This window comes from Alosa pseudoharengus, unplaced genomic scaffold (genome assembly GCF_046254945.1).
Source record: "Alosa pseudoharengus isolate Yale_2024_CS ecotype anadromous, Long Island Sound unplaced genomic scaffold, YU_APseudo_1.1 YU_APseudo_1.1_scf_2, whole genome shotgun sequence".
In the NCBI taxonomy this organism is placed as follows: domain Eukaryota; kingdom Metazoa; phylum Chordata; class Actinopteri; order Clupeiformes; family Clupeidae; genus Alosa; species Alosa pseudoharengus.
Window position 1 is genome coordinate 13,070,414 of NW_027468663.1, and position 13,830 is coordinate 13,084,243.

At 41.6% G+C, this 13,830-nt stretch overlaps 1 protein-coding gene and 1 non-coding gene across 3 annotated transcripts in view; both read right to left on the reverse strand.

Moving 5' to 3' along the window:
- Window positions 1–9,911, reverse strand: part of gpc5c (glypican 5c) — a 152,582-nt gene extending 142,671 nt beyond the window's left edge. For both annotated transcript variants that reach the window (XM_076293775.1, XM_076293774.1), the window contains exons 1-2: window positions 9,504–9,911; window positions 549–710 (exon numbers count right to left, since the gene is read on the reverse strand). In XM_076293775.1, the coding sequence (XP_076149890.1) occupies window positions 549–710; window positions 9,504–9,672 (331 nt within the window). In that variant the 5' untranslated portion in view covers window positions 9,673–9,911. The remainder of the gene's footprint in view (window positions 1–548; window positions 711–9,503) is intronic.
- Window positions 9,912–13,473: 3,562 nt separating this feature from the next.
- On the reverse strand, window positions 13,474–13,545 carry trnag-ucc (transfer RNA glycine (anticodon UCC)). Its single transcript has one exon. It is a non-coding gene; the product is annotated as a tRNA-Gly (tRNA).
- Window positions 13,546–13,830: the final 285 nt, after the last annotated feature.

Sequence of the window (13,830 nt, forward strand, 5' to 3'; positions counted from 1 at the left end):
ACAGAAGCTGGATAGGCTGGACCGAACAAGCCAAATCTACCAGCGCCGTGCCAACCAATGGACAACTGCAGAATCAAGCAGAGGGCCATTTAGTGCCGGATACATTGCTCTCAAGGGCAGCGTGTTTAAAACCTGTGTACCCGCACACTGCCAGGAAAAGGGCAGCGCGTTCAATATTGCTGATGATGGCGGATACCACTGAGACTCAGAGATGGTGAGACCTTAAAGCCAACTGGGATCTGAGTCCTTGAGGACCCTCTTACCTGTACCGCAATCTTACAAAACACATTCCCTTCCCAAACTGCTGATCTCAACAAGGCATTTTAGTGAAGACTGCTGTACTTATGCACTTCAGTTAGTGGATAATATCAGGCACACGTGGTTGGACAATCAACATAAATTGTTTGTGTATCCTCCACATGGCAGACGATCATGCCATCATGATTCTTGCTATCATATTCTTTCAATCTTTCTAATTGAAAGCTTTGATTTTTTTAAGTTTTAGAAAGCACTCAAAAAGGCACTCTCATTCCTCCACCCGTGTGTACCTTGGAAGGCTGTGGCGTGGCCCTGCAGCAGGTAGTTGAGCTCAAAGCTGTAGGAGCGGATGTTCTGCACCGTCTCCCTCCGTACCGCCACCTGGTAGCTCTCCTCCATCTTGCGGGTGCAGCAGGATGGGCCCTGGTGTTTGCACACCAGCAGATCCACATCTGGGAGGAGAGAGAGAGAGAGAGAGAGAGAAAGAGAAAGAGAGAGGCGGGGGGGGGGGGGTATTGTACACGTTACTTTTTTACAGTACATTCTTATTTTCTCAATGTAGCACTGTATGTCAGCACTGTATCGTGTTAATAAAACAGCTTTGAATTTCTCTGTGTAAAGCGCCTTGTGTTGCATGAAAAATGCCCTTTATAAATAAACACTTACTGTCCTGAATTTGACATTTAAGAATTATATTTAAGAAAGACAGAGAGAAAAAGAAAGAGAGAGGAAGAGAGAGAGAGCAAGAAAGAGTGAGAGAGAGAGAGATAAAGAGGGACAGAGAAGAGACGGATCAGGAGATCAATCCGGCAAGAGTTTTTGTAACTGGACAGTTAAACCCAAAGGCTTGGCCCTGGAAGCAGACCCGGAGCGAACTGAGAAGGAAACTCACATACACAAATAGAGAGAAGGCCGCATGGGAGAGTACACACACACCATACACAAACTCACTCACACACAAACAGAGACACTTTCATGCTCACAAACACTGATATACGCACACACACACACACACACATAAAGCAAACACACCACACCACACACACTTCATAAGACCTCTCTAAACCATCTCAGCCTCTTAGCCATAACAGTCTCGTTCGCATCCACAGCGAGGCCATTACCTAACAGCCCTGGGCCTGACATCAGCGGCCGGCCCCAAATAAAGACCTCACCGTGACGCTCGCCTCCTCGCTGTCGTTCCCCCTTCATCTTTTTGGGGACATCAGCAGAGCGAGAGCAGCGCGGTGACATCATGGCCGACCATAATTAGTCCGGCCGGCTGCTATTAAAGCTCCTGGACTGGACGAGAGGCCCCTGGCTCTCGCTGCGCTACACCTCGGGGGCCCCAGACGGGGCGCAGAGGGGAGCTGTGAAACCCGAGAGCCCCGAATCCCAAATCTCTCGCTCGAATCTATCTATCTCTTTCTCTTTTTGTCTATCACTCTCCTTCTCCCATGGTCTCTTTCTTTGTCTCTCACTTTTCAGTCACTCTCTCCTTCCATCTTTCCTCTGGAAAAGCTGGAGAGCTGTGGCCTAACAAGCACGCTTCTCTCTCTCTGTCTCTCACTCTCCATCACTCTCTCTCTCTCTCTCTCTCTCTCTCACTCTCCATCACTCTCTCTCTCTCTCTCTCTCTCTCTCTCTCACTCTCCATCACTCTCTCTTTCTCTCTCTCTCTTTTGTTAATATATCCCTCTCACTCTCCATCACTATCTCTCTCTCTCTCTCTCTCTTTTGTTAATATATCCCTCTCACTCTCTCTCTCTGTTTCCCCACCAACCCCCTCCAACCACTAAAAAGGACTTGTGCCCCCTTTTGCAAATCCACCCCAGAAATACAATAGCCTCAGTTGCTCTCTCTCTCTCTCTGTCTCTCTCTCTCTCTTTCTCTCTTTCCCTTTCTCTCTCGCCCACTCACATCGCTGTCTCTTAATTATGCTCCGTCTCCTAAATCACCGCCGCCACCCCCCCCCCCCCCCCTCCCCATGCACCAGCTGGTCTCATCCCCGTGGTATGAAGTCATGGCTGACCTCTGTTCCCCACCCGCACTCTCCTGGCTGGCCTCAGCCCTCCACTTTATCTCCGGCGTGAAACTAATATGCAGGGACTCGCCGCGGAATCCAGCCCACTAACTGGCCTCTGCAGCCTAGCGCTTGGCGTGGAGCGTGGAGCGGGGACCAGGGACCGGGGACGGCAGGGGGAAAATGATCCAGGCAAAAGACTTTGGCTCAACGTCTAAGTCTGACAGGAGGATCGGGCGAGAATATTCCATAACATCAGCCAGCCCCACCACCACCCTGCTCAAATGGTCTGGGCGCCGAGGTCTGCAAGTTACTGTTGCAGTTGGGGTCAACAATAATGGACAGATGATGAATTGAATTGAATTGAATTGAATTGAATTGAATTGAATTGAATTGAATTGAATTGAATTGAATTGAATTGTATTGAATTGAACTGAATTGAAATTATTTGAGGATTATACCCAGGTGAGATGTCCTTAGTCAGCCCAACAAGAGCGTCTTAATTGTCAATACATTTCATAACCTCATTTCAGTAGAAAAATATAAAACGGTCTATCTAATTGGGAAAACTCAGCCACTCGAACTGCATAATTTGACACCCTATGAAGAGCCCTAGGACACAGAGACAGACCTTGAAATGATTATGAGACAAAGGACCAAAAAGACAAGGCAAGCTTTGCAACAAATATATTCATGAAACTACAAGGAAGTTCCTCAGAAACGATTTGCTTATTCAATACCATATTACAACAAAACTGATGGGGTTACAATTTCCACATATCTAATTTGTCAGGAGAATAATTTGTGGTTCCACAATATGATGTTTGTATTTAACTTCTGTGGGAAAAGAATGTAAAACTGAATGAAAACAACTGTATTACCATTAAAGGATGTAATATAAAACTTTGGAAAGGTTGTCTGGTTTTATTTATATTGAATAAAACTATAAGCACAGCACTTTTGTCTTTGCTCTGACTTTATTTCTTGTTGTTGATCAATTGCAGTAGGATATAAGATTTGTTTAATGCACACAGAGGCTTATTTCTCTAAAATATTGTACACAAATTAGTTCACTTCTGTGTTAGTGGGCTCTTCACCTTTGCCAAGATAATGCGACACCTGGCAGGTGTGGAATATAAACAATGCATGATCAGTGCACAGATATGGACCGGTCACAAGAAAAAGCTAAATGTGCAGTTTTATTACACAACACAATTCCACTGATGTCACAAGTTTGAGGGAGCGAGTAACTGACATGCTGATTGCAGAAACGTCCAACAGACGTCTGTTACTGAGGGAAATAAACCTTTTGTGTGAATGGAAGAAGTCTTAGATCTTTTACTTCAACATGTTGTGTTTATATTTTTGTTCAGTATATGAAGCCATGTATTTAGCCATATTCTTCCCAAATGTTTTGTAGAGGGTTTTTTCAATATTTCACACAAAACATTGACATAGGCTACACCATGTTTCAGTGTTTTAATTTCTCTATATTGGACATTCTTTTTTGATGATGTGCATTTTCAATTGTCATTGTGATTGTGTGTGTGTGTGTGTGTGTGTGTGTGTGTGTGTGTGTGTGTGTGTGTGTGTGTGTAACCCTAAAACGAATTCCAGAGACATGGCTCAATTAGAGCCTGATAGTGTGTGCCCATGATTCTGCCTCAACAGACAACCCCACAACCCCTCAGACTTGCGGTCAAACCCCCCTATCTTTCTAAGCTCTCTCAGGTGACAAATACCCCCTGATTAATTGAGCGTATTAAGTAGCTGCTCCAGTGCTCTCGTAAGCCCCCTTGCTGGCACCATTATTCTGCCCTTTTACTAACTGAGGTCAAATACCCACTTGTTTGGTATTTTGGAAGAGATTTAAAAAAAACAACTGTGTACACGATGCATGCCAAACCGAATCCACGGTTGTGGAACGCTCGTTGGTCTATAAGGAATCCAAGCAATGCCGTTTTTTTTTTGTTTTTTGTTTTTTTTATTCAGTGTTTTTGCAGACAGGGGACAGTAATCTCCTGACTTTGCTTATTTTTTTCAGACAGGAATAACTTTCTGGGAATGGGAGCATGGTAATTAATACAGGGGAGGATTCTTAGACACTACTCTTGCCCTCCTGCACCAGAGGCAATATTCTCTTTGATGTTCTCTCATGTACTTAAAATGGCAGGACATTTACTCTATATTGATATAGAGAAAATATTTTTGAAAATATTTTTGTTGTTGTTGTGTTTGGGAGGTATCCTGGTGACAAAAATGTACATAGTTGCTCTTTTTTGGGGTTGGAGGGGCCCTGCTTTACTGATCCAGTACCAACGAGGATGACCATTTATTTATTTATTCTTTTTTTTTTTTACTTCAAGCTCAGCAGTGCCCACGGCAAAGTCAAGCATTAATAGGGAGCCACATCAAGTGGGTACAGGGGTATGAAGGCCTGACCAGTTTGGAAAGGTGTTCGTGCCCACAACATATCACCACAACACACAGCTGTCTCGCCAAACCAGCCCTTACTTGCAGACTCAGAATAATTTGACCTAGACTCAACAGCTTACACACACAAACACACACACACACACACAAACACACACACACACACTCACAAAACAACAACACCTGCATTTCTAAACTATATTGTTTCATAGAGTAAGCGGGAAACATTCAAGAAGAGCATGTTTGCTCTGTCAAAACATATCAGCACCTTGGTGCTACCGCAACCAGTATCATATTCACTCTTAAAGGTCAATTCCCCTAAGTATTGAGTGCTACGTCACGGTCGGCGCTGGCCTGGGCATATCAATGTGGCAATACCTATGACTCAATGCCAAAATTAAGTCATTTATGGACCTCATTATACAATTCAGCTTAGTATTATGCTTGCAGTAGATCACAAGATGAAAATAAGATAAGATATGAGATTCTGATTACATCAGAGAATGTAAATACTGTGATAATAAACAGCTTATATTTGTATAAAGTTATTCACTAGGTGTTTGCAGTAGAGTTTAAAGATTGAGGAGGAGAGGAATCTCTCCAGCCTATTACAGTAAAACCTGACTGAACTGTTCCGCCCACATGGAGGAAAGAGGGTTTGACATGCGAGCAAACCCCAGCAAAGTCCACCTCGAACCCAATCAAAGATGCCTGTGATGTGGAATCAGACACATACAAAGACTGGACAAAGACTGGGATCAGGCTGGTGAAAACAGGGAAAAGCCAGAGCTGATTGAGAGAAGACAGCAGTGGGATGACAAACTGAATCTATAGAAAGATTGCTGCCCCCTGGCACTAACCAATAAAGTTTTGACCACTGTGCCAATTCAATATTGGTCTTCAGGCTATGTTTATTGAAGTTGTAGTGAGGGTCAGAAGATGTGAAGGTAGCAAAATGACGTGCAGCAGGCAAAGCCAGAAACAGCAAAAGGAGAGTTATGAGCAGCAGTGCAGTTCTTTCTTCGTCCGCCAGAGATTGACTACATTTGCCTTATGAATGCAGCAACTGTGCCACTCATCAAAGGACATGAACAACTTTGAGGGCATGCCAAATATCTTTGATGTTCCTCTTAGCAGAGCGTTGATGTGGTACAAATTAAGCATCAACAGCATGTCAGACTGAAGTTAGTCATTTTTCACTTCTAATACCCTTTCCCACTCTCTTTCAATGTGGCCAACTAAACTGGCAGCTACACGGCAGACTATTTTGCAGCCTTGGATATAATAATTGGTAGACAATGAGCAAGTCTATTACATGTCAATGGTATAATAACTACCTGTCAAAGAGACACCATCAACATGTTCATGCTTTACCTGGCATAATGCCAAGGCAGGAGTACTTCTGCAATTTACAGGAAACTAAAATCTGTGGATAAAATATTTTATTTGACTGATCACCTTAAACTCTCAGGACACTCTGCTAACTGTCAGCAGTAAAAGCCCTATTCTTCATTATGTCCCGAGGACAGAGAGGAAAGAAGAGTTTGAGGAGAAATACCTTTGTCACTAAGGAGGACAGAGTCTAGGGCTACTCAATATATGTGCATGGCTTTGTTATAAGATACATACATACATATACAGTATGTATGTATATGTCTGTATGTATGTATTTACTCATTCATTTATTTATTTTGGTCCTTGGTGTAGTCGCAGTGGAAGGCAAGGAATGGCAACCCATAAACCAATCACCTGACAGAGAAAAGAAAAAACACATTTACAGCCAAGCCAAAAGGTCTGCATCCGCAGGCAGCCACAGGCATGCTAGCCGAGGACATGCTTGCACTCTCCGAGTGACCTGAAACACTACCGCATACCACAGATTCCCCTCTGTAGGGTCTCGCCTTCTTCCCCTCCATGACCACACACTGATAAAACTCACTTTTGCTCCCAGACAGTCAGCTGCTGCATGCCCTGAGTTTTATTGGATGCAGTAAAAAAAAAAAGCATGTCAGAACATGGAGACCTCTCCTCAGGACCACACGGCATTGTGACCCACACTCACTGCACATCCTGTGCCTCCCAAATATGACCACAAGGATGCTGTCTCCAGGGCAACCATATACAAAACAGAATGTGGTTTGAATGGCCTTGTGGGTATGTTTGATACTGGTTGTCTACTTCCTCTGGCCACCACAAGGTAAAAGCCAGCAGTTAGAACAGCCTGCATATACAAATTATGTTATTTATTCCGTAGTAATGCATTTAAAATGGGTGTGTTCTGTGTATCTATGTGAGCAGGCTTGATTGTACAGCCCATGTGGTGTCTGTGCACAGGTGCAGGAGGGAGAACATTAGAAGTAATGCTATTCCCATGGTACTGCATCCTTCCATTGTTATTGAGGTGATGGTGGTGGTGAAGGAGACTTTATACAATAAACAAGAAAAATCTGACTCCCCTATCATGTTACAAATCACTTAATAAGATGCAGGTTATCTACTATTGCTTCTTGCCAATGGCATATTAATATAGCAGCTAACACCAACACATTTTAAAGCAAGTGTGTCACAACCAGTGATGCCAGTAACGCGTTACTTAGTAACGCGTTAGTCTATTTTTACCACTTTTTTCAGTAACGAGTAATCTAACGCGCTACTATTTACAAACCAGTAATCAGATTAAAGTTACTTATCTAAGTTACTGTGCGTTACTATTTTTGTCATGTTCCTTAATAAAAAGATATATTCTTTGCTTTCTTCTTGTCTTGGGTATTAATGTCATGTAGGCTATGCTCACGTTTTCAGCATGAGGACAATTCACGTGCAGCGACACAAACGTAAACAACAATGGAGGGAGAGAGAGAGATGCACATTTCATCAGTCATTACTTTGAGTTTGTGTCAGTTAAACATGACAACATTAAGGTACATTGTACATTCTGTGCTGGCGACAAAGTGCTGTCTAGCTAGACATCCCAAGTCTCCCGAAGTTTTGGGAGTCTCCCACATATTGATAGCGGCTTCCTGACGCCCGCAAATTACATAAAATCTCCCGGAACCTAGAGCGAACAAGAGCACGCAAGCCAGACCGGACTTCAAATCAAAGATTCTAGAATCTTTGCTTCAAATCGCGTGTGCATAGCTTAATGCGCACACAACGGAGAGGGAGAGAGAGAGGAGTGGTGCGTTTGTGCCTGAAGCGCATCCAAGACAGAGAGCATCCTGGTCTATTTTGCTATATCAACCAATCCGTTTTCAGTGTAAGTGCTTATATCTCTTTTCTCCCAAACATAATTAATCAGTTCAGTCAGTGTATCTAGGAACAGAAGCGTCATGGCAGCGTCAGTGCCCCTCAAAAAGGAAGATTTAAGACCCATTTCACATCAGACTACACAAAAGTGTACCCAATTGTCTCAAAAGATTAAAACATAATGATAATCTTGCACACTGCACTGTTTGTAACAGCAACTTTAGCATTGCTCACGGCAGGTTAAATGATTGCAAAAGACTTGTTGAGGTGAGTTTAACAAGTGTAATTTCATTTGCATATTACTCAGGCCTATAGGCTACAAGATGGCTAGTTGCCAAGGCTACATGAAAAAAAAATCTACATATTTTACTATAACAATTTCTATCAATAGGCCTTCCTTATTTGGTGTACTTAGACATTATTGAACAAACATCTGAATTTCAGTAGGTTAGGTTGGGATGTCTGCTGTTAAAATGCATTTCCAGTATATTGAGTATTGGCAAAACCGGTTATCATTTTTATGTTGAGGCGTTGGGGGTGTTGTCGGCAGCTGCTGAAAGTAACTAATAAAGTAACTTGTAATCTAACTTAGTTACTAATAAAATCAAGTAATCAGTAAAGTAACTAAGTTACTTTTTAAAGGAGTAATCAGTAATCAGTAATCAGATTACTTTTTCAAGGTAACTGTGGCAACACTGGTCACAACATGTTTGACAGGTGTCCGTTGTCTGCAAAGTCTTGGCGATGGGGCGTTTATATTACATTTTCGGCTGTTCCCTCAACACCAAGTGTCACGGCCATAGACATCGGGTATTTCTAGTCAGTGAGGTCACCAGCTATCGTTTTAGCATCGTACCGTCGCGTAGCCTACTCCTCGGGGCTGAGTCATATGTCAAAGCGGTAGAGGTGTCTGTCAGTGTCTGCTGTCTCCGCAGCAGTCGCGCACACATTATGAAACTTCCCACAGAGAAAGTGGTTAAGTCAACGCGTGTGCTGGTTAACCTCACAAATCCCGCATCCGCCTCAAAAAGGCTCCTACCCTTCACCGAGTTAACTTGCCTGACTTCATTTTAGCATATTGGTTTAATCAATAACAATGTAGCCTAAGTCTAGTGTCTCGAGAAATGGCCATGTAGCCTACACATGCTGGTCACTATCTTGACACAAATTGTGTGAGGGGCAGAAAGAGCGATACTCCGCTGAAATCTCTAAGTTGGTTAATCGATTTTCCGATTGGTTTCATTCGAGTGGTTTTGACGTAACCCCAACCTTTTGCCGACCAAATGGAAAATCAAGTAGCCTAACACCTGTTCCTTGAGCCTGTAGCCTACAAGCCAAAGCTCCAGACACGCTCCGCAAAAGGTTCTCAGCGTCTATTTCATACAACACCGGTGGTTCCACTGGCAGTGACAATGTAGGATGTTGGTGGCTCAAAACGAGACTTGCATTTAAGTCTGAAAGACATTGTTATTATTAGCCTACACTGAACTATTCGTCGGGGTTTGTATGTTACCGCATCGGTTTTCTTGTAGCCGCTCTCACTGACCTGTTCCAGGTGTTTCTGGTACCCATTTCAGCGGTCCAATCTGTCGCAGCTGGAAAGCCGTTTTAACTTCATGACAGCTGTGACATCTCACACGGGAAGTCTCTATCGTCAGAGACACTACCAGGATAATCCACCAAAAGTTAACGCGTGTGACCAATCCCAGGGACATTGCAGCATCTCAAGCGGGATATCCGTGCGTTATTATAATTTTATCGATACCACTAAAAGTAAAGTAGCCTAAATGCACAAACACAAAAAAACTGAGAACAGAAATGACAGCATAAATATACGGCTTGTATAGTAGGTCCGTTACAGTCCTACATTCTCCGCTGAGTTTTTGCACTGGGCATTCTCAATCTAGCGGTACAGTCCTATCGGGACTGAGCGATCATGAACTGTAGTGTAGTGCTATCGGGCACTCAGTGCGAAGACGTAGTCACACATGCTTGCTTTCGCTCTCTCCCCCTCCTCCTTTTGGCACCCTCACACACACACACACACACACACACACACACACACACACACACACACACACACACACACACACACACACACACACACACACACACACAGTTTTAAAACAAATGCTAGGACATGTGTTTATACGTTATTCATTCATCAACTGCAAATGAGTGAAACTAAGTCAATAAATAACATCTCTGATTCCAAATATAGGCCTACTCCTAATAACTGTAAATGAATGCCAAATTATTTCGCAATATAATGATCAAAAGGAGCACTGTCCACCGCAGAGGTTAATGACTATGATAATGATCTGAGGTATACTCATATGAAATATCTGTAAGCTTCATAAAGAACAAATCGGAGATGTATTTAAATGGTTATTAGAGCGCTGATTTGTAAAGTCCTTCATAACTTATTGTGTCTGACTGATTAAAAAAAGAGATGGTCGACCTCATATCTGTCCTAATGTCAGTCGGCCTCATTTTTTCTGTCCTAATTGATTATGTGCACCACAAAAATATTGCTTTGCCAAATGCCTTGTTAAATGTAAAAATATATGTACACTATACAGTACATCCCAAATACATTTCTGTTTAATATCAAAATGTCATAGATGAATGAAGAAATAGGCCCATGGAATGACTGAAGCAGACTCTCAATTGACAAGTAGGTTCACTTCTGATATTCAGACTGCCCTCTGCTGGGCACACCAGTGTGGTGTGGGGATAAAAGAGTTTACTTCTATGAGTTTTTCATTTTACGAAAGTTGTTGTAGCTCATTGATACTTATTTGGTTTATATCTCAATCTTTTTTAGATCAGTGGTTTAGGGTCCTTTCTGCAGGCAACAACTGGAACTGAAAACTATCTTAGCTACAGAGGTTCACAGATGTGATGTCATCAATAATTGCTGATGGCACCTTTAATTTGACAGTACAGGGGCGCAGGAGATATTTTCAAAGTGAGGGGCACCAAATTGTAAGCAAAAGCCCATATAGTGCAGTCTGGCTTCCAGATATCGGACCACCACTTCTGACCCACTGTTGACCATCATAATATTTTAAGCTTGCCAGAATATTACGTAAGATAATAACATTGATTATTTTCATAATAAGTTTTGATCAAAATTGTCAAAACTGGAGGATGGGCAGAACGCCAAATCTGCCCTCAGACCAGTTTCTTGCTATGTGGGAGGTCTCAGCTTTTACGCTTACGCAATTTTACTTTTATTAATTTTGAGTTATTTCACAGTGCTTGGGCCAATGGTTGAATAGTCTTAAAGCTACATGAGATGTTGATATTTTATGAAGCCATGAATGAAAAAGAGTTTATACAGGTCATCATATGCCTATGATCCAAACAAACATGATCAAATACTTCTTACTGTCTGGTATAAAGTTGTCAATCAAATTACCAAATCAACATGCACTCTCCACTATGCTTGTAGTTAAGACAATGTAAAGCAAGGGAACACTTGTAAGGGCTTTACGAGTAACCAGAACACATGGCAAAGACCAAAGAAATGAACAGACAATTACAATGATTTGCAACTTACTTTCCCCTTATAATCAACTATTAGTATTAACAACATTTTAACAATATCTAAATTCTTTCAATTAATTAAAATATATAAAAATATTACAGTTTTTCTCAGTCGCTTTGGTGCTTTTCTCACATCACTATTAACATTTGCACAGCAGTTAGTGCAATTCTCAAAACAATTAGTGCAAACTGCAAAACCTAGTGGATGACCTGCAAAAGCACGTCACTTGCTCAAAATGGATAGTCCATTCCTCAAAAGCAGGTATTCATGTCAATAAAACTGTCAGTGTCATCAAAATGAGAAGTCTTGACACCATCGTTTATGAACAAGATAGTCAAATGGCTTTGTCATGTTTTCATTATGACAGTTCTCTCAGTGTTTTCCAATGCAAAAAAAGGTCAGAACTCGGTGACACTACCTGAACATGCTCAAGACAGCACTATACAGTACTTGTACAGCCATTTGAAAACTACAGTAAAGTTACACATTGCTGTAGTTAGGTGAGTAAGTGAGTACAAGACACTGAATACGTACATTTTTACTGTATGCTCTTTGCAATTCTACAGCATTGTGACAGAATTTGATAACTAGTTCAACAATTTTGTATGTAATGACTCAAGCAATGAAATGAAGACAATTAGTTTTATTGGGAACGACTATTCAGCATTCATAAGTATAGTTCATTTTGACTGACATGACATAAGCAAATGATAATGTTAAAAAACAGCAGAGAATTGTATGAAAGCAACTGATACATGTCCAAAAGTATTTGCAATTTGTTCAGAGGAAGGAGAAATTGCTACTATGATGTGCATAAATGACTAAATGTTGTGGAGGTTGAACTAATAGTTATGAGAATTTTCATTCTGATCTGAAAAAAGCACCAAAGTGACTGAGAAAAACTGTAAAAATGTCTGTCAAATATTGAAACATAATATCTAGGTATAACTTTTAATATTCCACCGAGCAAAACATATGGCAACAGGAACTTTTTAAGCCATTTCCTTCCCTTAATGTAGGCATGATGTTAGCTTTGTGGGCAGGATTTAGGACAAGACAGAGGGGCTAAGCCTGATAATGGGAAAGGAAACATCTCGGTGCTTGATGCTCAGCCATTATCACCAGTAGGCTCGAATATAGCCTTAACTCGGCCTGGCTCGATAGTCAGCGTCTGGCTAAAAGTGAGGTCTTTCTATTCCTGGAGTGCATACAAATCTACCACATTACTTTAATTTATATCAAGTGTTACATTTTTCAAAGCTTTTTTCTGTTCTGTAGTCTAGAACAGAACTGCTTGGACAATGTAATGTAAATGAAGCACTTGATCCTGCACACTTTATTCCAGTTTATCCAAAGTGGAATAATGTTAGACTGGGTTTATACCGGTTACAATAACATCAACAACTCAAAATCTGGGCTGCCTGCCCTTTTGACTTTCTTCTCTACTGCCATCTACTGTTCTGGATATTAGCATTTGCTTTGATGGAGTTGCATTGCCTCAAGCAACAAAAGAAAAAAAATAGTTCCCTGGACTTCTTATATACATTGTGGGTCCATTTTAGAAAAACTCTCCCCTGTCAGTGTCCCCAGACACATCTTGTCCCATCTGGCCCTGCAACATAGCCATCAGGCCAGCTCCTTAGCACACCTACCAGTCTGACACTTTACAGTACGGTGATGTGATACTGACAGTGTACCAAATAATTTTCTATCACCCAAAGGAATGCTACAATAACTAAGCACATCACTTCAAAATGAACAAACAGTAAACCAATGTTGCATTGTGGAAGGTTATGACCTTACATCATAGTTTGTTACTAAAGTAAAGACTGTCAAATCTGTTAACACACATACTGACAGTGAACCATGTCGTAAAACCAACAGGATAAGATAACAACTACAGGGGCCCTGGATTTATGTAAAATAAAGGCATAAAGCCTTTCATCCTGTGTGGAAAAAGTACTGCGTTGGCCGGGAATCGAACCCGGGTCAACTGCTTGGAAGGCAGCTATGCTCACCACTATACCACCAACGCTGAAAAATTCCTATGGTTGATCACTATGTTTTTCACACAAATATTACAGATTTCACATAGAACTGAAACGCAGTTTATAAAGTCATAATAAGTGTATTTGTCAGTCCATCTCACTGAAGACTACAATATTGAAAAGGCTTATTCTAGCAAAGTTTCAAAGGCAAACCACCAATTAAAAACATTTCATTCTGTATTTTTCTCAAGTATCTGCAAACTGTGGAGTCCCTCATCCCAACCCCCAGGCCCTTCAGCAGGACACACAAATTCCACCCTCTATGCCACGTC